At 43.3% G+C, this 26658-nt stretch overlaps 1 protein-coding gene across 5 annotated transcripts in view; it reads left to right on the forward strand.

The window, feature by feature from the left end:
• Nucleotides 1–26658, forward strand: part of hspbap1 (hspb associated protein 1) — a 79297-nt gene that overhangs the window by 37805 nt on the left and 14834 nt on the right. For 4 of the 5 annotated variants that reach the window (XM_041200062.1, XM_041200064.1, XM_041200065.1 and 1 more), the window contains exons 5-7: nucleotides 9925–10096; nucleotides 26163–26246; nucleotides 26448–26486. In XM_041200062.1, the coding sequence (XP_041055996.1) occupies nucleotides 9925–10096; nucleotides 26163–26246; nucleotides 26448–26486 (295 nt within the window). The remainder of the gene's footprint in view (nucleotides 1–9924; nucleotides 10097–26162; nucleotides 26247–26447; nucleotides 26487–26658) is intronic. The other variant, XM_041200063.1, reaches the window with a different exon arrangement.

A 26658-nucleotide genomic window follows, 5' to 3' on the forward strand; every position in this document is an offset into this window, starting at 1 on the left:
TTGGTCTGGAAAATTACACCCCTGATTTAAAAAGACGTGACCAGAATTTTGAGGATCCATCTATCTGGAAAGTCTGTGGTTCTTTGGAACGGAAAGTGTAAGAGGAGACCTGAAGGAGGTTTTTAAAACTAGAAATGGCTTGAACAGATGCAATCTTTATAAAAAAAAATTCATGAACTGTTGGTGTCACCAAGTCCAGCATTTATTGGCCATCCCTAAATGACCTTGAGAAGGTGGTGGTGAGCTGTCTTCTTCAACCACTGTAGTCCATGTGGTATCAGAACGCCTACAGTGCTGTTAGGGAAGGAGTTCCAGGATTTTGACCCAGCGACAGTAAAGGAATGGCGATATATTTCCAAGTCAGGATGGTGTGCGATTTGAGGGCGAACTTGCAGGTGGTGGTGTTCCCATGCATCTGCTGCCTTTGTCCTTCTAGGTGGTAGGAGTTGTGGGTTTGGAAGGTACTGTCGAAGGAGCCTTGGTGAGTTGCTGCAGTGCATCTTGTAGATAGTATACACTTGTCGGTGGTGGAGGGAGTGTTTGCTTAAGGCGGTGGATGGAGTGCCAACCAAGTGGGCTGCTTTGCCCTGGATGGTGTGGAGCTTCTTGAATGTTGTTGGAGCTGCACTCATCCAGGCAAGTGGAGATTATTCCATCACACTCCTGACTTGTATCTTGGTGGTGGTGGACAGGCTTTGGGGAGTCAGGAGGTGAGCTACTCTCTGAAAAATTCCCAGCCTCTGACCTGCTCTTGTAGCCACAGTAATTATATGGCTAGTCCAGTTCAGTTTCTGGTCAATATTAACCCCCCCAGGATGTTGACAGTGGGGTATTCAGCAATGGTACCTTTGTGTTTCTGCATTTCCATGAGGAGTGTGCAATTTTGCTGTCATGCAAGTTTTAATATGGGATTGTAACTGAATAGAAGAGATAAAAAGGTTGATGTAAATTGTTGGACTTTTAATAGTTCTTTTGTTTCAGTAGAGAGGAAGTTCCAGTTACAAATTTCTATATTTACAGAGAAAAAGACTTGTATTTTATGTAGTGTTTTTCATGATCTCAGGATGCTGCAAAGAGTTTTCTCTCTCTCTCAGGCAGCCCCTCAGGGTTGCAGATGACTTACTTCCACACTAAGAATGAGTTCTCAGGTGACTGAAGAGTCCAATGTGTGACCTACAGTCTCTGTCACAGGTGGGGCAGATGGTGATAAAGGGAATGGGTGGGTGGGGTGGCTGGGTTGCCATGCACTCCTTTCGGTGTCGACACTTGGCTTCACCTAGTCCTTGGCGATGAGATTTGAGCTGTTTGATTCCTTCTTGGATGCTTTCCCTCCACTTCGGGTGGTCTTGGGCTAGGGATTCCTAGATGTCGGTGGGGATGTTACACCTTTTCAAGGAGGCTTTGAGGATGTCCTTGAAGCATTTCCTCTGCCCTCCTGGGGCTCACTTGCCGCTTCGAAGCTCCAAGTAGAGCGCTTGTTTTGGGAGCCTCGTGTCAGGCATGTGGATGATGTGGTCCGCCCAGCGGACCTGATCGAGCCTGGTCAGCGCTTCGATGCTGGGGATCTTGGCCTGAGTGAGCGCACTGATGTATGTGCGCCTATCCTGCCAATGGATTTGCAGGATCTTGCGTAGGCAGCGCTGGTGGTACTTCTCCAGAGTTTTGAGGTGCCTGCTATACATAGTCCACGTCTCTGACTCATATAGGAAGGTGGGTATCAATACTGCTTTGTCGACTGTGAGCTTGGTTTGAGGTCCTGGTCTTCAAACACTCTCTTCCTCAGGCAGCTGAAGGCGGCGCTGGCACACTGAAGGCGGTGTTGAACCTTGTCACCGATGTCTGCCTTTGCTGACAGTAGGCTTCCAAGGTGTGGAAAGTAGTCCACGTTGCCCAAGGCCTTGAAGTGGATTTTGATAACCGGGGGGGCAGTGCGGTGTGGAGGGGGCAGGTTGGTAGAGAACCTTTGTCTTATGGATGTTTAGTGTAAAGCCCATGTTCTCGTACGCCTCAGTGAAGGTGCTGCCGATGGCTTGGAACTTGTGTCCAGGTGTGCGCAGATGCAAGCATCGTTTGTGTACTGTAGTTCAATGACATAAGATGGGACGACCTTGGATCTGGCCTGCAGGTGGCGGAGGTTGAACAGGTTCCCACTTGTTCTGCACGCCACTCCAGCTCCACTCCAGCGGGGAGCCTGCTGAGGGTGAGATAGAGCATTTAGGTAAGGAAGATCAAGAAGCGCATCAGTGTGATGACGCAGCCTTGCTTGACCCCGGTCCGAATGTGGATTGGGCCTGTGGTGGATCTGTTGGTCAGAATCAGGGCTTGCATGTCATCGTGGAGCAGGCGGAGGATGGTGACAAACGTTTGTGGGCAATCAAAATGGAGGAGGATGCTCCATAATCCTTCACGGTTGACAGTGTTGAAGGCTTTTGTGAGGTCAAAGAAAGCCATGTACAAGGGTTGGTGCATATCCATTGTGCCTCTTAATGGGTGGAATCCGCATTGTGACTCTGGGAGGACCTCTTCAGCCACAGGGTGTAGACGATTGAGGATGACTCTTGTGATGATCTTCCCTGTGGCTCACAGCAAGGAGATTCCTCTATGGTTACTGCAGTCGGACTTGTTACCTTTCTTAATGATGGTCAGAATTATGGCATCTCTGAGATCTCCTGGCACACTCTCCTCCTTCCAGATAAGGGAGCTGAGGCCCTGTATTCGCACCAGTAGTGTTTCTCCGCCATACTTTAGTGCATTGGCGGGGATTCCATCTACTCCTGATGCCTTGTTGCTCTTTAGCTGTTGAATGGCCTTTTCTGCCTCATGCCGGGTTGGAGTTGTGCTGAAGTGGTAGCGGGTAGCGTGCTGCGAGATAGAGTCGAGGATACTCACGTTGAAGACCGAGTTTTTTTTACAGCCAGTGTGGTCACTGTTGTAACAAAGGAAACGTAGCAGCCAATTTATGCAAAGCAAATTTCAACAACAGCAATGTAATTTAAAAAAATATAGATTCTTTGGTCATTTATTGATGCTGGTTGAAGGATTAAATTGGTCAGGAAACTAGAACACATAAAATAGGAGCAGGAGTAAGCCATCTGGCCGTTCGAGCCTGCTCCGCCATTCAATAAGATCATGGCCGATCTGTTTTGTTTAGAGTTTTGTGTTCCCAAAACCACCCCCCCCGATACCCTTTGATTCTCTTGCCTAACAAAAATCTATCTACCTGTGCCATAAAAATATTCAGTGACCCGGCTTCCACTGCCTTCTGAGGCACTGAGTTCCAAAGTCACATAACCCTCTGAGAGAAAAAAATTCTCCTTATCTGTCCTGTAAGGGTGACCCCTAATTTTAAAACAGTGCCCCCTAGTTCTGGACTCACCCACAAGAGGGGGCATTCTTTCCACATTGTCAAGACCTTTCAGGATCTTAAATACTTCCATCAAGTCACCCCTTACTCTTCCAGTCGCCATTGGAAACAAGCCTAGCCTGTCCAACCTATGCGCATAAGACAACCTGCTCATTTCAGGTATCATTCTAATAAACCTTGATGAACTTCTTCAAAAAAGTGCCATGGCAACTTTTACATCCACCTGAGAGGGAAGACAGGTTTTTGGTTTAATGTTTCAACTAAAAGTTAGCGCATCCGACGGTGCTGTATTCCCTCAATACTGCACTGAATATCAGCCTAGATTTTACCTACAGATATATGAGAATAGACTGAGAGTAAGCATTGCTAATGTGCTTACAAATGTTTTTTCCAAACATTGTAAGCCCTTTTTCGTTAATTTTCCCTGCTTCCTGTCCCCTCCTCCATGTTTGTCCCTCTTCAAAATTATTGTCTGGTATAACTTGATGGGCTGAATGGCCTACTTTTGTGCCTTTATGACCCCATATGGTGATGGTGAAAAAGGCTCATTTATTACTCAGGTTGTCTTAAGCACGCGGTGCTGAGCTACCTTCATGAACTGCTGTTCTTCTGCTGATTAAGTTTTTGTGATAGCATTAGATGGAAAATCCTAAGATGTTGACCCAGTGATGATCAAGGGAATGGCAATGTGTGTTCAAGAGAAGATGGTGTTTCTATGACTTTGCTGCTCTTGTCCTTTTCAGTGGCAGTAGCTGCAGAGCAGGGCATGCCTGATGAACGGCATGCTTGATGCAGTGAGTTTGGTAGACAGTGTGTATCAGGGGATACTGAATGACAGGGGAATAAATCAAGCAGTGACTTGTCAAATTTGCATCAGTAGGCCCTCCCTGCCCATCGACCTGTAACCAATGAAAGGGATCAGAACAGCAATGTCATGGGAGCCTAGTATTTTGTCTTTGGGTCCACAATACCTTGACTTAGGCTTATATCATCATTTGTTCATCATTACTGGATCAATATTCTTTCCCATTGTGGGAATACTATCGCCACTAGGACTATAGCAACCCAAGAAGAATGCCATGCATCACTTCACTGATAATCTGTATCTTAATTTCATTTACTCACCTTGGTTCCATACCCCTTGATACCCTTTCCAAACAAAGAAATCTATCAATCTCAGTTTTGAAAGTTTCATTTGACCCTGGGCTCAACAGATTTTTGCAGGGGATGTGACGAGGCGGAGGGTGTGGGGCAGTGATGGGGGGTTGTGGGGAAGGAAGAGTTCCAGATTTCCATTACTCTCCTGATTGGCCTAGATCTAATTTTAAGGCAGTGCACGCTTCTTCTGGGCTCCCCCACCAGAGGGAATAGTTTCCCTCTATCTACCCTATTAAATCCTTTTAATCATTCTAAATATTCCATTACTCCTTTATACTCAAGGGAATACAAGCTTTATTAACATATATTGATCACAATTACTGTGTCAGATGTTTACGAAAGTGGATGCTACTAGAAGAGAGAATTTGAAGTTTTATCACAGTTTTGGATGTCAGATTTTCCAACTGAGAGAACATTCTAATATGAAAGCAAAATATTGCGGATGCTGGAGATCTGAAATAAAAGCTGAAAGTGCTGGAAAAACTCAACAGATCTGGCAGCATCAGTGGAGAGAGAAACAGAATTAACGTTTCAAGACCAATATGACTCTTCTTTGGAACAGTTCTGAAGTAGAGTCATATTGAATTCGAAGTGTTAACTCTGCTTCTCTCTCCACAGATGCTGCCAGACCTGTTGAGTTTTTCCAGCGCTTTCTGTTTTTATATGAGAGAATGTTCTGTTTGTTAGAAGAGCAGGCTGGGTTGTATTGCAGATTTAGCTAAATTGTGTACAGTCTGCTTGGTTTATGTAATTTCTCCAGGGCTTCATACTCTCTTTTTCAAGATTCTGAATCTGTTTCAACTTTGAATGTTTTGCAAGTAGATGCATTGTAAATGACTGCATCTCTGAGGTAGCTTTGGCCTTGTCCCATAGGCATTTGGGAGATACATCTGGAGTGCTGTTGTTATGAAACAAGCCCATGACTTGCTCTGTTCAAAAGGTTTGGTAATTTAGTTTTGGTTGAACAAAATCAGGGGCAACTATTGCAGATCTAAAAAATGGTCATCTGTTGTTTGGTTTGAACGAACTGGCCCGGTACAAGTTTGGAAGGTGACTTTGAAGCCAGATGTAGGGATCATTGTTTTTCAAGTTTCAAACCTTGCGGCGGTGAACAAAACAAAAACTTGTTCCTATGGTGTCCAGCAATCTCAAATTGTCCACTAGACTTGCCTCTTGTGCCAAGTCTCAAACGAGGTTAGAAATTTTGGCAGCAATTCAGCAGATTTATGCAAGCTTGGTTTTGTGACCGAGCTGAAGCACTGCACACGGATGTTTACTGAACTGCAACAAGGCTGATGTAAGCTGAGGCAGGGGAAGAAAGTCTGAATACATTTTGAGCTGCAGATATTTATCATTTAAATCATTTATGATCCTCATTTGCTTCATGTCACAGTCATTATAAGAGGTCAAAATAATGGGAGGCAAGCATTTTTTAATAATGCTTTTCGAACCTCACTGCCGACCTGATGGAACATTCTCTCCCATTCATCCTCTTTCCTCACCAAAATAATGTATTTTATTCCCAGTTCGTTTGGTCTTGCACCATTATTCCAGCTGAAAGGTGGGTCATGTATCTTGGTTTATCCCTTCCCTGTTGATATACCTTCATTTAAAAAAAAGACCTGCAATTTATGGTCAAACTCGTGACTTTTGGAAGAATTATTCCTTTGCTGTAAAGGTAATTTACTGAAAATCAACAGCTTTTAGCAATCATCTCTTCAGTTCAGTGACAGGATGGTGCAGTGGTTTAGAATGTTGTCTATTCACTGTTGAGACCCGGATTTAAATACAGCCCAGACTAATTGGCCGAAGGTTTCCCTTATGTAGTTTGCAGTAAGTAAGTCAGAAAATAGTAAGCATGGAGCCACAGCATAAAATTGCTGTAATTTGACACTTAAATTGTCAATCATACTCTGAGTAAGGTGTGGGAGGTGACAATAAGATCATTGGGTCTTCTGAGGCTTTTGGCTCAAGAACAATAAGGAGCAATTTACTCTGTGCGATACCTGAGCTGGAAGTCTTTGATGCCGACAGTAGATGCTCAAGTATAAAAGCAATATAAGAACATAAGAAATAGGAGCAGCAGTAGAGCACATGGACGCTTGAGCCTGCTCTGCCATTCAGTTTGATTACCGCTGATCTTTTGCCTCAACTCCTCTTCCCGCCCTCTTTCCATATCGCTCAATTCTCTCAACGATCAGAATCTGTCAGCTTTGAACAATGGAGCATCTGCAGTCCTCTGGGTAGGCAAGTACAAAGATTCACAACCCTCTAAATGAAAAAAATTCACTTCATCTGAGTCCTAAATGATCAGCCCCTTATCCATGTGTCCCTTGTCCTAGATTCCCCAGCTAGGGGAAACACCACTTAGTATTTACCCTACCTAGCCCCTTCAAAATCTTGTATCTTCAATGTGATCACCTCTCATTCTTCTAAACTCCAGAGCATTTGTTCAGCCTTTCATTTTAGGACAACCCTCTAATCCCAGTGTCAATCTGCCTCCAAGGCAAGTATATCCTTCCTTAGATATGGAGTCCAAAATTGCACACAGTACTCCAGGCATATGGGATACTTGAGTTTATAGGCCGAGGCATAAAACATTTTTTTCATAAGAGCTGGGAGGTTATGCTGGAACAGTATAAAATGCAAGGTTGGCCACAGCTGCACCACTATGTGCTGTTCTGGTCACTGCACTGTAGGGAAGATGTGATTGCATTAGAGAGGGTACAGAGGAGACCTTCTGAGGATCACTACCTTGACATGGTGGAGAGGCTTGTGCACTCCAGCGATCCCTTGAGTGATGCCATCGGGCGCTCCTTCCTCCTGGTAGGGCCACCCATGGTGGCAAGGTCGATGGGAAGTGCCGGACAAAGAGTGGTCCAAAAAGCCCTCAAAGGCAGAAAAGGGTGAAGGAAGACTGTGTGTCGAAGTCCACAAGCCTGTCGGCCATGTCAAGGTAGCGATCCACCCTCTCTAGTGCAATCACACCTTCCTTACAGTCCTGTGACGATGGAATCATGTCCGGATAGCTGAAAAGCATCTCCCCTCCCCGACAGGTCATTTTTTTCTCAACTCTCACATAACTAATATTCAAAGGAGGCAAAAGGAAATGCTTTAGAAAGGAAATGCAGACACTCTGAAGCTCTCTTTGAAGCACGGCAGCTTTGGCAATGACAGGGAGAAGCTTGCTACCAATTGTTCAAAATGGCAACAACTTGTCCATCAAGCTGCATCACTTGGGTCACAATGTCTTGATGATGCAGAACAGCAACAGAGAAACAAAAAAAAATGGAAGCACGCTTTGCGCTCCAGATCCCAACCTCGTGGGTTATTCTGTCCCGTGTGCCCGAAGAAATGTGGTTCGAGAATTAGCCTGTTCAGTCACATGAGGATAATTGGCAGAAACTCATGACCCTGAGTAGGCATCATCCTCGAATTGAGGGACAGCTGACAGAGGAGATTTATGAGGATGCTGCCTGGACTGAGAATTTGCTATGTGCAAAATTTGGATAGGCCAGAACTGTTTTCTTTGGAATAGAAGAGGCTAAGGGGTGGCCTAGTTGAAGTGTATAAAATTGTAAGGTATCAAAACAGAGTGGTTAGGAAGGCGCTATTCCCCTTGATTGGGTGTTCCATAACTAGAGGGCAAGGATTTATGTTAAGAACTAGGAGGTTTAGAGGGGCTGTGAGGGAAAACGTTTCACTCAGAGTGATGATGATCTGGAACTCACTGCCTGAAAGGGTTGTAGAGGCAAAAGCCTCATAACATTTAGAACTTGGATATGCATGTGATGTGCCACATCTACAAGGCTGCAGACCAAGATCTGGAAAATGGGATTAGGCTGAGTGGCTGCTTGTTGACCGGTGCAGACACGATGGACTGAATGGCCTCTTTCTACGCTGTAACTTTCAGTGCTAAAGGCAAAATACTGTGGATGCTGGAAATCTGAAACAAAAACAAAAAATGCTGGAAAAACTCAGCAGGTCTGACAGCATCTGTGGAGAGAAAGACAGAGTTAACGGTTAAGAGCTCTGAAGAAGAGTCATTCGGACTTGAACCATTAACTCTGTCTTTCTCTCCACAGATGCTGTCAGACCTTCTGAGTTTTTCCAGCATTTTTTGTTTCTGTAAGTTTCAATGATTTCCAGGTGTGGTCTCATCAAAGCCCTTGCTCTTGTACTCCAGTCCCCTTGCAATAAAGGCCAACATACTATTTGCCTTCCTAATTGCTTGCTGTACCTGCATGCTAACTTTGTGTTCCTTGTACAAATGCACCAAAGTCTCCCTGAACAAACACGTTTACATGTTTCATGCCTTTTAAAAAATATTCTGCTTTTCTATTCTTACTACCAAAGTAAATAACCCTACACTTCCCATATTATACTCTATCTGTCACCTTGGCCCTACTCACTTAACCTGTCTATATCTCTTTGCAACCTCTGTGTCCTTGTCACAGCTTACATTTCCAACTATGTAACATCAGAAAACTTTTAGATACATTACTCCTTGTCTCTTTGCCGAAGTCATTAATATAGATTGTAAAAAGCTGAAGCCCCAACACTGATCCTTGAGGCACTCCACTAGTTGTAGCCTTTTGATTTGAAACTATCCCTTTTTATCCCTCCACTCTGTTTATATCTCCTAGTCATATTATTTAGCTGAAAATTTTCTTCATCTAAGTTTGCTTTATTCCTTAAAAAATTTAATATAAGCAATTTAAATGTATATTTTGATGGGGGAACGGAGTGGATATGGGGTGAAGTTCTTCAGCAATTGAAACATTATTGTGGGAAACTACAGCACTAAGGATTGTAGGTTCCTATTCATCCTACATGAGATGCCAAACAGAAGTCAGATGCCTCTTACACAGATGGAAGGACAATTGAGTGACTGTCCTAGTGTCAGGGTGGCCCTAATCTTAGTAGAAAGTTTGCATCCAGCTGGTGAATATGCACAGCTCTGAGAGATAGGATAGTAAGTCTGAAGTTTTAAGGTGATCACTGGACTAGTATTCCAGAGACCCAGGGTAATGCTCTGGGGCCTGGGTTCGAATCCAGCCAAGGCAGATGGTGGAATTTGAATTCAATAAAAATCTGGGACTAAGAATCTAATGATGACCATGAAACCATTGTCGATTGTTGTAAAAACCCATCTGGTTCACTAATGCCCTTTAGGGAAGGAAATCTACCGTCCTTACTTGGTCTGGCCTGCATGTGACTCCAGACCCACAGCAATGTGGTTGACTCTTAAATGCCCTCTGAGAAAGGGCAGTTAGAGACAGGCAATAGCCAGTGATGCCCACATCCAATGAATGAATGAATAAAAAACTTTTATCTACTATAAGCAACATTTTTCTCATTGAACTAATTAAAATAAATTTGTAAAATATATATATTTACAGAAAAAGATGGCATCTCTTCCCCCCCGAAGACACCTCCTTCCTGTATCCCAGTCGAATTCCTTATGAAGAGTCCAGCATATTCAGCAGTGTAAATGTGGTCAACCCTGATTTGGAGCGCTTCCCTCGATTTCGTGGAGCTAGACCACATGTTGTGACCTTGCACCCAGGAGAGGTAAGATTATGCATTTTGCCCGAATTTTGGTATGCAGGAACCAGGAGCAAGCCATTCAGCCTTTCGAGCCTGTTCTGGCATTGAATTAGATCATGGCTGATTAAATTTCAGTTCGTTGGACCATCATCATGAATAATGCATTGTGATGCACTCCATTTCTCACTTTAATTGGGTGGTTCTTTACAGCTATGCTATAAGTAGAGTGCTTAAAAATACTTTCAATGATGTTGTTCTTTATCACTGCAACAGAATGCCTGTCTGGTTTTTACAATGGATTTGATCCTGTGATGAGCTTCTGACTACATATCTGCTCCATCAACAAGACTGCCTGCTTATCCATCCACAACATTGTCCTACCTCAGCTCATCATCTGCTGAAACTTTCATTCATACCTTTGTTAACTCTAGGCTACTCCAATGCTATCCTGGTTGGTCTCCAATCTTCCACCCTCCATAAACTTGAGCTTTTTGCCAAAACCCTGCTGCCTGTATTCTCATTCACATCAAGTGAAGTTCATCCATTAGCCATGTCACTCTGGAAACACTTTGATTTTAACATTTTTCTCTTTGTTTTCAAGTTTCTCCGTGGCCTTGTCCCTCCAAATCTCAGCCCCACAACCCTCTGAGATTGGTATCAAATTTTGTTTGAAAGCATTCCTTGGGATTTTCTTTACTATGTTTCAGGCACTATATAAATGCAAGTTGTTGTATTACCTTACTTCTAAGCAGAAATTTAGCAAGTAGCCCTTGTAGAATCATATACTAGTGTCTTCAGCAGAGGAATTAAGTGTTATTTCAAATTTGGCTTACACCGACAAGGCCCCATTTATTCCCCAACCCTAATTGTCCTGAAAACGTGATGGTGCGTTTCTTCAGAGGACATTCCATTAGTGCCAGCAGCACTCCAATGTCAATAACTGATATTATTAGCCATTCCTCATGCATGAGCTAGAGAGTAGATGTTGGTTCGATTTCTCCTCATGGGAGAGTCGGACATTACAGCTGTGTGTGTTCAGTTAGAAGTTTATATGAAATTCCAATCAGAGAATTCTTCCCTGTTGTCCCCTTCACCCTCACTAATTTAGCATAGAAGTCTGCTTCATCTCTTCAGTTAAAATTGGGTCATTCAAATCAGACAAAGGGACATAATATATGGGGCCAAGAGTAGGGCATTTGGCCCTGCTCTGCCATTCAATATGATCATCTGCCTCAACTCCACTTTCCTGCCTTACCCCATATCCCTTGATTCCCTTGGTATCCAAAATTATTTCAATCTACCTTGAATATGCTGAACGACTGAGCATTAACAGCTCTCTGGGATAGAGAATTCCCGATATTCACAACACTTCAAGTGACGAAATTTCTTCTTATCTCAATCCTAGATGGCCGACTCCTTTTTCTGAGATTCATTCTGGACTCTCCAGCCAGGAAAAACACCCTCCAAGCATATACCGTGTCATGCTCCTTAAGTATTGTATATGTTTTAATCCAATTCCTCTTAGTGGTCTAAACCTTCAGGAATATAGGCCCTGTCTACTCAATCTCACCTCATCCCAAGAATTAGATGAGTGAGCCTTCATTGCACTCCCTCTAAAGCAACCACTGTTCCATTGTTAAGGAACCCGGGTTTGAATTTTTGTTTCCCAATGGAGGTGTGAATCAGGTCACAAAATGCTGAACTTAGCTTTTCTTTGCTGAAGAACAATTGTGGTTTCTTGATTTTTAACAAATCTAATGGGCACTTAAAGTATTACAACTTTTTGCACTGTAATAGTTACTTTTCTTTCCATTATCAATGTTGGTGCGGATTCAGGGTTTTATTAACTTGTTAGAGGTTTAATTAATTTTCAATGATTTTAAAATAATTCCTATTGCTATTCCTCGACTCCTGAAGATGTACATAGTGATTGCTAATGGAGGATGCACAGGAGCAATGAAGTAGCATGGATGACTTGAGGGAACATGGAGTGGAATGGGGTGGCATGGGTGACCTGAAGGGGCTTGGGGTGACATGGGAATTGGCACGGGCAACATTGGGTGGCACGGGGGTATGCAGTAGCAAGGGCGACCTGAAGGGGCAATGAGTTGTATAGTGGGTTGCATGGGGAGCTGCTTGGGCGACTTGAAGAGGCATAGATTAGCATGGGTAACTTGAAGAGTCATGGGGTAGCATGGGGGCAACCCGAGGAGCATGGGGTGGCAAGGACGATCTGAAGGGGCATGGGATTATATGGTGGGGTGCCATGGGTGACCTGACGTGGCATAGCATGGCAAGGGTGATCTGAGAGAGCCTGGGGTGGAATAGGGTGTCATGGGAGACCTGAGGGGGCATGGGATGGCATAGGGTGATCTGAGGGGGTATGGGGTGGCACAGGCTACCTAAGGAGGCATGAGGTCTCAGTGGGAGTGGGTGGGAGGGTGAGGGGCGAGGGTTAAGACACCTTTAATTGATGTTGGGAGCTGGGTTTCTGTGCTGGAGAACTGAGCCGGGCCTTCTAACCAGACTGCCTCGGCACCCACACTCCTTGCAAACTCAGTTGCATCTCACAAAATGCACTGCTAACCTGATCACTTTGGGGAAAGACAAAAGTCTCGGGCAAAGCCCGAAAGGTGAATTTTGGAAGGCGCAAAAGTGCGCAGGTCATTTTTTTCTGAGCCTGCAGGAAAATCCGAGCCCAAAACTCTGCACAATCCTGCAAATGTGACAAAATCTGGCACACCACATGGTGTATTTACTCATTCAGCCCAGAATTTATGGTGCAATTAAATAATCTTGTCCTGATTTCACCTTGTTCTTTGTCTCAAGTTGGCTTAAAGACCACATTAATCTTCAATATTTAAATTTATTATGGCTTTGAACACTGTTGTTGACCTATCCAGAATTTGGAACTACAAGAAAGACACAATATTTTTGAGAAAATCTCCAATGTCTACATTTTTTAATAGTATTGAAATAGGCCAAGACTGGACCAGAGAGAGGCAGCAGTTTAAAGAGGCGTCTGTATGGCTGGGCGATTTTCAAGTTTGTATATTCCCGCTTTGTAATACATTTATCATTGTTTAGACGGAAACATATGTGAACTACAGTATGAACCTGGCATGGCAACGAACAAAACCCCAAACATCTTATGGTGAAAACAAAACTGATTAAATATTGGAAATGCTTTGAGAGTCACATTCTGCTTGGGCAAGGGCAGTCATTTTATTTTTATGCCTGTGCTGAAATCAACTGGGGAAAATCAGTTTGTTGCATGAATTTCATTGTAATGCTTCTCTTGTGTCAAATGTTGGAATCTGGCATGTATGTAACTAATGGTAGCTCAGAATTTTAGCTTCCAACCAAATAGATGAGTGCCCAAAACTCAGGATTGAGTGAATGAATTTGTTTTAATTGAATGACTTTTAGTTTCTAACAAAGTTCATGTGGGCCTGGATCTTACATTTGCTGAAACTTCCTCAATGCTCTGTGAAACCGACAGCAATTTCGGGAACACAGAAAACCAGAAGTTTTTTTTAATTCTTTCATGGGGTGTGGGCGTCGCTGACTAAGCCAGTATTTATTGCCCATCCCTAATTGCCCTTGAGAATGTAGTGCTGAGCCCCCCCTCTTGAATCGCTGTAGTCCATGTGGTGTAGGTGCACCCACAGTGCTGTTACGGAGGGAGTGCCAGGATTTTGACACTGAAGGAACGGTGATATAGTTCCAAGTCAGGATGGTATGTGGCTTGGAGGGCAACTTGCAGGTGGTGGTGTTCCCATGTATCTGCTGCTCTTTGTGGTGGCAGAGGTCACAGGTTCAGAAGGTGCTGTCAAAGGAGCCTTGGGATAGCTGCAGTGCATCTTGTAGATGGTATACACTGCTGCCACTGTTGGTGGTGGATGGGTTGCCAATCAAGCGGGCTGCTTTGTCCTGGTTGGTGTCCAGCTTCTTGAGTGTTGTTGGAGCTGCACTCATCCAGGCAAGTAGAGAATATTCCATCTCACTCCTGACTTGGTGCCTTGTCGATGGTAGACAAGCTTTGGGGAGTCAGAGGATGAGTTACTCATCCCAAACTCGACCTGCTCTTGTAGTCACAGTATTTATATGGCTGGCCCAGTTCAGTTTCTGGTCAGTGGTAACCCCCAGAATGATTATGGGGGATTCAGTGATGGTAATGCCATTGAATTTCCTGGAAGATGGTTAGATTCTCTTTTGTTGGGGATGGCCATTGCCTGGCACTTGTGTGGCACATATGTTACTGTCAATGATTCCCTTATCGTCCATAAGATGTGCTGTTGAAGCCCTCGCAGATTGGAAATCAATTGGAAATCACTGAATTGATATGAACTCCTACCATTACGCTGTCATTATCACTATAAAACTCTTCAAAAGATTGAAACAAAAACATAAAATGCTGAAAAAGCTCAACAGGCCTAACAGCCTCTGTGGAGAGAAAAACAGAGTTAATGGTTCAAGTCTGTATGATTGTTCTTCAGAGCTAAAGAGAAATAAAAATGTGATGAAATTTATATTGTTTAAGGGGAAGGGGGTGGTGGAGCAGGTGAAGCTGGATAGAAAACAAGCGATAGGTGGGGTCAAAGGACAGATTGACAAAGATGTCATGAACAAAAGGACAAAGGGAGTGTTAATGGTGGTGGTAAGAGCTAAAGGAGATGCTGATAGTGGCCTTAAGGTAAGAAAACAGAATGTGATAATAGCAGGACAAGGGTAAGTACTCTGAAAAGAACAACATGAACAAGTAACAGATTGCTCTGAGTGGGGTGGGGAGAGGGGATGGTGGTGGGGAAGAAAGATTGAAAATAGGATAAAAGTTGGGGACAAAATAATGAATAAATGAATGAAAATAAATAAATAAAGATAAGTGAATAAAAATAAAAAATAAAAATGAATATTGAAAAAAGGGGGTTAAAAAAAGGGTGAGGATAGAGAAGAGATTTCAAGGTCTGAATTTGTTGAGCTCAGTGTTAAGTCTGTAAGGCTGTAAAGTGCCTAATGAGAAGATGAGGTGCTGTTCCTCTAGTTTGCGTTGGGCTTCACTGGAACATTGCAGCAGGCCAAGGATGGTGAGTTGAAATGGCAAGCGACAGGAAGGTCTGGGTCATGCTTGCGGACAGACTGAAGGTGTTCCGCACAGCAGTCACCCAGTCTGCATTTGGTGTCTCTAACGTGAGGAGACCGCACTGGGAACAGCAAATGCAGTAGACCAAATTGAAGGAGGTGCAAGTGAAGCGCTGCTTCACCTGAAAGGAGTGTTTGGGCCGTTGGATGGTGAGGAGGGAGGAGGTAAAGGGGCAGGCGTTGCACGTTCTGCGATTGCATGGGAAGGTGCCTTGGGAAGGAGATGAGGTGTTGGGGTTGATGGAGGAGTGACCCGGGGTGTCCCTACAGAATGCCGACAGGAGGGGTGAGGGGAAGGTGTGTTTGGTGTTGGCATCATGCTGGAGTTGGCAGAAAGGGCGGAGAATGATCCTTTGAATGTGGAGGCTGGTGGGGTGAAAAGTGAGGACAAGGAGGATGCTATCATGGTTCTGGGAGGGAGAGGAATGTGTGAGGGCAGAGGTGTGGGAGATGGGTCAGACATGGTTGAGGGCCCTGTCAAGCATAGTGGGTGGGAAACCTCGGTTAAGGAAGAAGGAAGACATATCTACTCCATTTGCTGCTCCCAATGCAGACTCCTTTACATTGGAGAGACCAAACGCAGACTGGGTGACCGCTTTGCAGAACACCTTTGGTCTGTCCGCAAGCATGGCCCAGACCTTCCTGTCACTTGCCATTTCAACACACCACCCTGCTCTCATGGCCACATGTCTGTCCTTGGCCTGCTGCAATGTTCTAGTGAAGCCCAACATAAACTGGAGGAACAGCACCTCATCTTCCAATTAGGCACTTCACAGCCTTCTGGACTTAACATTGAGTTCAACAACTTCAGACCATGAATTCTATTCTCTATGCTCACCCCTTCTTTACCCGCTTTTCTCAATATTCTTTTTTATTATTTTTATCCACTTATTTTTATTTTTATTTATTTTCATTTATTCATTGTTTTATCCTCACCTTTTATCCTATTTTCAATCTTTTCTCCCCACCACTGTCCCCTCTCCCACCCCATCCCCCGCCCCCACAAGGACCATCTGTCACTTGTTCATGTTTTTTTCAGAGTACTTACCCTTGTCCTGCTATTATCACATTCTGTTTTCTTACCTTAATGCCACTATCAGCACCTCCTGTAGCCCTTACCACCACCATTAACATCCTCTTTGTCCTTTTGTTCATGGCATCTTTGTCAATCTCTCCTTTGCCCCCACCTATCATTGGCCTTCTATCCAGCTTTACCTACTCCACCGCCCCCCGCTTCCCCTTAAACAGTATAAATTTAATCATATTTTTACTTCTCTTTAGCTCTGAAGAAGTCACATGGACTTGAAATGTCAACTCTGTTTTTCTCTCCACAGATGCTGTTAGACCTGCTGAGTTTTCCCAGCATTTTCTGTTTTTGTTTCAGATTTCCAGCATCCGCAGTATTTTGCTTTTACCCTTTAGATGATTAGCCGAATTAAGTGTAACTGAGCTTTTAATATTATGCTAAACCATAATTATTTCTGAACAGCTTCTCAAGCCCCAAAAGTAAATTTATATTTGTGCATTGTCAAATTTCTCCATTTCATGATAATTTCACAGATTTTTAAAAATAATTGTATTTTTAAATTTCGGTTATGATATTTCAACTTCTACCACAACAATATATGCCCTCCCAATCTTTATTTCACTTCCTATAAAATTATAAAAAGCAGATGATAAAACCTGTCTGTTATTTCTTGGTTTGCTGTCTGTGAGAATTCTTCAAAGCGGTTGGCTGCTTGATGACAAAGGGGACAGGAGATCTCCTATTACTGGTGCCAGAATGAAATTCACCTTGGGAAAGGCTCCATAGATCTTTGTCGGCAGCTTTGTTTGAGATCAGCAATGAGTGCTATCATTTTACTGCTGACCTCAAAAACTGGGCCATGGAAGTTATATTGTATGTGTTACAAAAAGAAATTGCACTCCTCAAATTGCCCCTTCAGTCAAATTATCACATGCTTACAATAATATTTGTGGAGTCATCAACCCCCTTCAGTGACAAGTGAGGCCAAGCTTGTTCTGAAACCTTGGGAATCCAATGTCATCTTTTCCATCCATCTTTGCCATGTTGTTCTTGGCTCAGTGTAGTTTAGAAGCCAGCGAGCATCAACGTATATAACTTAAATGAACTCGGTGCACTTAAAAACCAATGGCAATGGTGACCATCACAGTCAAGGGAAAGGGGTTGGGGTGCGTTACAGCAGTGAAGGCAAACTTGAATAATTGGGCCTTCCTTCTTCACTGGAGCTGAGAAGGGTAAGCAGTCTTCAAGATTTTGAGGTGCCCTGATAAATTAAACTGTACCCACTAGAGAGGATGGGCACAAATTAGCCGGAGAGTTGAATTTAGAATTCTCTGCCATAGGCTGTTGTTCATACAGAATCCATGGGCACAGTTTAAGAGGCCCCCGTTGGCAGGTTTGCAGGATGGGGCCTCTGTAAAATTCACCAGGTGACTTCCCCGCTGCCTACTTACCCACCCCTGACATGTCAGAGATTTTACAGGGGGCAGGCAAAACCCATTGCTTTCGCCACAATTGGGGCCTTTAAGTGACCAATTATGAGGCCACCAGGAGGAAGGCAGGGGCCAGGAGGGAGCCTGGCAGATTAAGCTCCTCAGGCAGGGAAGAGGGGTGGGGAGGTCACCTTCATCACTGGCCCCCTTTCATGATCAGGACATCCCCACCCGAGGTCTGTCCTCCCAGGTGCTCCCTCCCCCCGCTGGCTTTTCCAACCTGATCCCCAGGGCCTTCCCTCTTGTCCTTACCGTGAGCCTCCTTAGTTATTTGTCCTGGGCTCATAGCACTTAGAATCTGGAGACTGCCTGTCATCCCAGCATTGGCTACCACTCCCTGTAGTGTTGCTGAGACCTGGGAGCGGCTGGCCAATCAGATTGGCTGACAGCTCTGAGGTGAGACATGAGTGAGGGGTGAAAGTCCATCTCCATACATATAGAGCTCCATGGACCATTAACTGGCTATGGGGCAGCTGAAATTTTTTTTTTGTGGTGGGGCAGGAAACTCTGCCATTTGAAAAATTATAGGAACATAGGGCAGGATTTTACTGTCTGCGAGCGGGTCGGGGCCCACTCGCCGACATGTAAAATGACGTCGGGCGGAACTCCTGATGTCACCGCGCCCCATTTAAATTTTCAGGAAGGCGGGGGCGCAGCAAAATCAGCTGCGCGCTCACCGACCTGTCAATGGCCGATTGAGGCCATTGACAGATCGATTAAAGTAATTAGTGGACCTGCCCGTCCAGCCTTAAGCTTGACGGGGAGGCCAGGAGCCCTGGCGAGAAGTAGAAAAAACATGAAACCTCATCCACAGATGGGATGAGGTTTCATGTAGGGTTTTAAAAATTTTAATAAGGTTTTTTGGAAATTATGAACATGTCTCAACTCATGTGTCATTGTCACATGAGGGGACATGTAAGGGAATTCTTTTTTTTACTATTTTTAATATTTTTGAAAGTAGAGGTGATTTCCCTGAGGCTGCATTTAGCCTCAGGGAGATGAGTGCGCTCTTTTGTGCGCATGCGCAAAAGAGTGCACTCTCGATTTTAGGCATTCCCTACACCTCCCCCCCCCAAACCCCGACCGCCTGCACAGGGAGTGCATAGCGCTTCCCTGCGGACATCACGCTGGGCGGGCCTTAATTGGCCCGCCCACGTAAAATGGCGCCACGCCCGCCTATCAACTCTCCCCCCCCCCCCCCAACGGGGGGGAAAATTCTGCCCATAGGAACAGGAGTAGGCCATTCAGCCTACTCGTCATGCCCCATAAATTGGCTCAACAGGAATTAGATTGTTGCTTGCAAAAGATGATTGTTAAAAGGGTGTAAAGCGTGAGCAGGTGAATGGCATTGGCTGGCTTGTGGAGAAAAATGCTGTTGTGGAATTGATGGGCCAAATGTATTGTTTGTGTGCAGTGATAGTCTGTCCCATTAAGGACATCACAAAGTTCAACTAGTTTTTGTACCTGCCTTTGGTGTGGCAAATTGAGTTGCTGTATTCTGCTTGTCAGACGTGACTAAGTGAGTAGCACTCTCGTCCCGAGTCAGAAATTTGCGATTTCAAGTCCCACTCAAGAGATATAAGTGTAAAATCTAAGCAGGCACTCCACTTGCTGCTTTTCAGATGAGATGTTAAACCAAGGCCCCATGTGCCACCTCTTTGGAGATGTAAAAGACCTTGCACTAAAGACCCTGCACTATTTCGAAGAAGAGCTGTGGAAATCTTCCTGGATTCATGACCAGCACTTTTTCCACAACCAACATCACTTTAAAAAAAATCCACTGATTTTCTGGCCATTATCCCACTGCTGTTTGTGGGAGTTTGCTGTGCACAAATTGGCTGCTGCATTTCTTACAGTGCAGGAGGAACATATCAAAAGTACTTCATTGGCTCTGATGTCGTGAAAGATGCTATAGAAATGCAAGTTCTTTCTTTCTAGAGGGAACTTGCCTGAAGATTTCAGATTATAGTGTAGGGGGTGACATTGGTTTCTGGTTGGCAGGATGTAGCCAGTGGTGTACTACACGGATCAGTGCTGGGGCCTCAACTTTTTACAATTTATTTACATGACTTGGATGAAGGGACCGAACGTATGGTTGCTACGTTTGCTGATGACATAAAGATAGGTAGGAAAATAAAATGTGGAGAGGAAATAGGGAGGCTACAAAGGGACATAGGTTAAGTGAGTAGGCAAATATCTGGCAATTGGAGTATAATATGGGCAAATGTGAAGTTGTCCATTTTGGCAGGAATAATAAAAAAGAAGCTTATTATTTAAATGTATGCATTGCAGAGCTCTGAGACACAGAGGGATCTGGGTGTCATAGTGTATGAATCACAAAAGACTGGTATGCAGATACAGCAAATAATTAGGAAAGCTAGTAGAACGTTAGTGTTTATTATGAAGGGAATTGAATACAAAAGTAGCAAGATTATGCTTCAGTTGTACAGGGCACTGGCGAGGCCACATCTGGAGTACTGTGTACAATATTGGTCTCCTTATTTAAAAGATGTAAATGTACTAGAAGTAGTTCAGAGAAGATTTACTAGACTGATACCAAGAATCGGCAGGTTGTCTTATGAGGGAATGATGGACAAGCTGGTCTTGTATCCCCTGGAGTTTAGAAGATTAAGAGGTGACTTGATTGAAACATATAAGATCCTGAGGAGCCTTGACAGGGTGGATGTGGAGAGGTTGTGTCCTTTTGTGGGAGAATCTAGAACTAGGAGTTACTGTTTCAAAATAAGGGGTTGCTCTTAAGACACAGATGAGGCGAATTTTTTTTCTGAGTCTTTGGAACATTTCCTCAAAAGGAAGTGGAAGTAGGGTCTTTGAATATTTTTAAGGCAGAGCGAGATAGATTCTTGATTAACAAGCGGGGAAGGTTATAGGTAGGCCGGAACGTGGGGTTGATGTTACAATTATGATGTTACAAACTACGATCTTGTTGAACGCTGGAGCGGGGCCGAGTGGCCTACTCCTCCTAATTTCTATGTTTGTACGTATGTTGATATCTTTCCAACAAATGTGAAGTTGGAAAAAATCTGCACACAGACCCAGAGAAGAGAAATTGACGGTTTCACTCCTAGAAGGCTGCATGATAGGGTTGGTGTGGGAAGTGGAAATCTCTGTGCTGGAATTTCTATTTGTCCTTGTGCTTTTGCCAATTATCTTAAACTTGTGTCCTTTACCTACTGACCCTGCTGCCAGTGGAAATAGAGTTGATAGGGAGAATCTATCAAAATCCCTCCTAAATTTGAACACCTCTATTAAATCTCCCCTTTTCCTACTCTGCGCTGAGGTAAACCATCCTTGTTGCTCTGGTTTAGATAGGAATTTAAGACAGTTTTAAAATTAAGTTAATTTTTTTTTGCAGTAGGTGGAGGTTACAACCATGTTGAATCAGTACTTGTCCTGCTCCTCCTCACTTCAGCTTCTGTGATCAGCTTATATCTGGAGGTGATGATTGATGATGTCAGCAGTGGGAATGAACAAATTGCGTGTTGCTAATGACTTAAAATAGAGGGCACAAGATGTTGGAAAAATATTGGAGGTGGGTGGCTTTATTGTTTACCCAGACTCGAGAACAGTTTAATTGCATTTCATGATTTAATATGAGGGTTTTCATTATTGCAGTTCTATCATCTCAGCAAACTGGACTAAATTAATCTAGTAGTTTAGTGTGTGTGGGGAACAGAGGAATTTGCCCAGCCTTACAACATAACTTGGGTTGTCAATGAACATGTAGACTGTTTTATTTTGTGGTATTCCCCCCGTCCTTTTCCTATCAGTTTGCACAAGTTATCTTTTTGTTAGTCCCATCAGTAGAATGCAGTTTTCACTTGCATGTTCAAACACAATTTAATCCGCTGAGTGAGTTGTAGAATTAATTGCTCATTCACTTACGCTTACTTTGCAAAACTGTATGGAAATTAGTTTCTGAAATGTGACAGTAAATTGGAAACCTTGAATTACAATTTAGTAAATCGGGACAAAAAAAATGATCATTCTGAGTATAAACAGTTTATGATGGGTGCAATTGCGAAATATCATGTTTTCTTTTCGGTAGTAAAATGATGGATAGCAGTGCTCAATTATGATAATTTCAGGCAACATCTTAATGAAGAATAATTAATTTTGATAAAATCTGACAAGAAATCCTATGTGCAGATCAGGAATTTTGGTGAATTGCTGAAGCATAATTTTTTTTTACTATTTTGTAAACCAGACAAAAAATACGTGGAACAAGGATGGATCAACAGCAGTTTGCATTTATATAGCTCCTTTTAAGTAGTAAAATATCCTAAGACTCTTCACAGGAGCGTTATCAGATAAATTTTGACACCTAGACACATAAGTAGATATTAGGACAGATGACCAGCAACTTGGCCAAAGAGGTAAGTTTTAAGGAACGTTGAGAGAGGCAGCAAGGCCAAGAGGTTAATGATGGAATTCCACAGCTGAAGGCATGGTTGTCAGCAGTGGAACGATTAAAATCAGGGATGCGTAAGAGCCTGGAATTAGAGGAGGGCAGAGATCTCGGAGGATTGTAGAGCCAGAGGAGGTTACAGAGGTTGGGAGGGGTGAGGTCATGGAGGGATTTGAAAACAATTTCAAATTCACACTCTTGCCAGACCAGGAGGCAATGTAGGTCAGTGACCATAGGGGTGATAGGTGAACAAGATTTGGTTCGCATTAAGAAATGGGCAGCAGAGTTTTGGATGAGCTGGAGTTTATCCTATCCAAACGACTGGTCACTTATGCCTTTTGGACCCTAGGTGACCATTTATTTTAGCTCTCCTTTGTCCACATACTTGCTGCTTGCTGCTGCATTAGGAATTTGAGCAGTTGTGTATGGAGTTCTTGAACATTTATGTGGCTTTCATTTTTTTTGATGCCTTTCACAATCTCTGGGCATCTCAAAGCAATTCGCAGCCACTTTTGAAATGTGGTCATCACTGCGTACAGCAAGATCCCATAACCAATGTGAGATAATGACCAGATCACCTGTTTTAGTGAAGTTGATTGATGAGCAAATATTGGCGCAGGCACTGTGGAGAGCAAGCTTGCTCTTCTTCGAAGTTGTGCCATGAGATCTTTAACATCCACCTGAGAAGGCAGATGAGGCCTAGGTTTGACATTGCATCTGAATGACGGCACCTCCAATGATACGGCACCCCCTCAGTACTTGCACTGGGAGCGTCGACCTAGATTTGGTACAGAAGTCTCTGGGTGGAACTTGAACCCGCAGACTTCTGATTCAAGTGAGTGGTCACCGAGAAACACAGGAGAGATTCAAGCCCCTTCGGTACATTTAAAATCTTACTTGAGTGAAAATGCAATGTTTATCCCATAAAACACTTGTACTGTGGAGATAACTCGTATGCTTGTTTGGGGGGAGTATATTGCTGTTGTGGTTAACATTTTATGGTTGATTTCTTATTTAAGTTGCCTTGTTCTTTTTTCGTTTCTTGCCCCACACAGATCCATACCTTTAGTGTTTTGTGTGTCCTTGCCTATGGGATTGCAGCTAACATACTATCAAAGCTCAGTCCTCAAATGGGTCAAAAGAAAAATAACAATTCGCAAAGTAATGCCACTTACTAATTAGTATTTGTGACAACACTGTCAGTAGCTATATTTCATTTGCTGCTAAGTAATTACATCTGTTAAAGCAGTAATCAGCTCAGTTGCAGTGTTGGCCAGGAATCGTGCCCAGAAAGCAGTATCTGCTGCCTTAATTGTTGATCGAAACCAACAGTGTGTCTTCTGTTGGAATGAACCTCTGCGCTAAAAACATACTTCAAATGAGCATTACGATCAACAAGCATATCTGAGTGGCTCTTGCTGTGCTTTGCTTTTTTGTGTGGTAATTGGCCTGTTTTTAGTTAGCCAAAGCTCTAAGGGTGCGAGATGACCGAGAGAGGACCAAACCCTCTAAATTTGTACACAAGTTTAAAGGTGTCCCTGAGGCCTTGGCCAAATGTTTTGGATGGACACCACATATAGTCAAGAATTATGGCTAAGATTACGGCTTACATAAATTCAGGGTGTTTGTTCAGTTGTGATTTTTTTTTTTTGGCTGCATTATTTCATGAAACAGCCTGAGAAAAATGCAGCCATGGAACAGATGGCAGAGAAAAAGACAGAACATGGACACCAAGCTATCAGGTTTTTTTTAACTACATTCATCACATTTGGAGGCAGAGATCCATTTGTTCTGGGTGATACGATTTTGAGCTCTGTACATTTCTAAAATGTAGGACAGCAATTGGACATGTTATATGAAAAAAAACAACAACTTGCAGTGTAACCTATTGCTCCACAGGCATACGTTCAGGCACAAAATGTTAGCAAGCAGGTACAGTAAGTAATTATAAGGGGGTGGAGTATAAAAATTAAGGAATTCTTGGTGCAACTGTAGAGTACTGTGTACAGTTTTGGTCACCTCACTTAAGGAGGGACATACTTGCATTGGAAGCAGTTCAAAGAAGGTTCACTGAGCTGATTCCTGGGATGAGGAGGTTGTCTTATGTTCAAAGATTGGGCCTATACTCACTGGAGTGTAAAAGAATGAGAAGTGATCTTATTGAAACAAACAAGATTCTGAGGGGGTTTGACAGGATAGATACTGAGAGGATGTTTCCCCTTATGGGGAAGTTTAGAACTAGGAAGCACAGTTTAAGAATAAGGGGTCTCCCATTTAAGACTGAGAGGAGGAATTTCTGCTCTGAGGGTGGAGGTTGGGTCATTGAATATATTCAAGGCTGAGTTAAGAGAGATTCTTGATCTACAAGGAAATCAATTGTTTTTGGGAGACAGGCAGGAAAGTGGAGTTAAGGCCATAATCAGGTCAGCCATGATCGTACTGAATGCGAGAGCAGGCTCGAGGGGCCAAATGGCCTACACCTGCTCTTGTTTTTTATGATCTGATGATCGAGGGGCCAAATGGCCTACACCTGCTCTTGTTTTTTATGATCTGATGATGTTTATGAACAGATGACTCAGCTAAGGAAGGAGACATTAGGACAGCTGAAAGAATGCTGATCAAAAAAAGTTTTAATTCCTACCTAATTAGACAAGTGGAGTGGTTTCAGGAGGTAACTACAGAGCTTAGGGCCTAGGTTGCTTAAGTTACAACCACCAAGCGAAGGAAATGGGGAATGTGCAAGCGGGCAGAATTGGAGGTTCTTGGAGAGTTGCAGAGCTATGTGGAAGGATTTGAACTTGAAGATGAGAAATTGAAAATTGAGTGTTGCTGGACTGAGAGTTAATGTAGGTGAGCAAGCACGGATTATAAGCAAATGAGACTTGGGCCTAGATTTTTGCAGAGTCAATGACTCCGGAGTTATTTAAAAATGGTGGCTGGCATCCATATCCGGGATCCCCAGCTCCATTCCTGGTGGAGGAGGAGAAGGATTGTGTCAACTGTGTCAAAGGCTGCAGAAAGGTTGAGAAGAATTAAGAGGAATAGTGCATGAGTCACATGGGATGTAATTTGTGACTTCGATTAGGGTGTTGGCAGGCAATGTGGAGAGGTTTAACTATGAATAAAAGTTGCATTTGTTCCTCAATCTTGGGGTGTAAATGCATGGGTGATCAAGATTATCAGTGAAATAAAGATCATGCATTTATAGCACCTTTCAGGACCTTTTACATCTCAGTATGTTAGAGTCAAAGAAGTACGTTTGAAGTAAAAACAATGTGATAGTGACTAGCTAATCTAGTTTTTGTGATATTGCTATGGGGCAGATGTTGGCCTGGACAGTGAATAGCATCCCCCTGCTTTTTGGAATAGTGCCATGGGCTGTTTACGTTCACCCGAGAGGGTAAAGGAAACCTTGCTTTAACATCTCACTTGAAAGGTGGCACTGCTGCCAGTGCAGTGCCTGCTCAGCACTACAGTGAAGTGTCAGACTGGATTAAGTGCTGAGACCCCTGGAATGGGACTTGAGCCGACAACCTTCTGACTTAAAATCGACAGTGCCACATTGAGTCATAGCTGGCACCCCAGTTGCATTGTTAGTAAACCAAATATTAAAACTCAAGCTTTGATTCCACCCTTTTGCTCCTTGCCCATTGTTTTCTCCTTGGTTTTGGATTTGGCAAAAGGGGACAATTGTAAAAGCCCCATTTTGCTGTGATCACTGTATTTCCTGGTGTGCATTCTGCAAACATTGCCATATATGAGCAGATGACATGATTGATTCCTGTGTGAGAGTAAACAAAAAGGGAATTGCAAACCAAAACTTGGCATATCCTTAATAACAAAGAATTATGCCCTCTATATTTTTTTTTCTAAGGTAAGGTAGGTGTTTAAAATTGATTGATACTACAAGTTTTCGTAAGCCATGAAGCAGTCATGAGAAGATGCATTGGGTTCATTGCTGCTGATGTGTTCTTCATGCATATAATTGTTTTCTCCCTCTAGGTCCTGTTTGTTCCCAAACATTGGTGGCACTATGTGGAATCCTTGGATCCTGTCACTGTCAGCATTAACTCCTGGATTGAACTGGTAACATATGCAACCTCTTTTAGATAAAAAGGAAGATTTAATTTATACCGCGCCTTTCAGGACCACTGGAAAGTGCTTTACCGACAATTACATACTTTTAAATGTAGTCACACTTATAATTTAGGAAGTGTGACGGGCAGTTTGTGCACAGCAAGATCCCACAAACAGCAGTGATAATGATGAGATCATTTTTCTTTGTAGTGTTATTGGAGGGACGTACTGAAAAGGTGCTGTGTAAATGTAAGTCTTTGTTTTTTTTCTCCACCTCCCTCAGCCAAACAGTTTGCTGATAATGTACAATGCAAAGCTGCCGATAAATTCATGTTACTGCATTTGATGCTGACTATTCAGTAGCGCTGGAAGAAAGGTTAGCAGATATATTTGATGGATTCTGTTAAAACTGGTAACTTTT

The sequence above is a fragment of the Carcharodon carcharias genome, chromosome 12 (genome assembly GCF_017639515.1).
Source record: "Carcharodon carcharias isolate sCarCar2 chromosome 12, sCarCar2.pri, whole genome shotgun sequence".
Lineage (NCBI taxonomy): Eukaryota > Metazoa > Chordata > Chondrichthyes > Lamniformes > Lamnidae > Carcharodon > Carcharodon carcharias.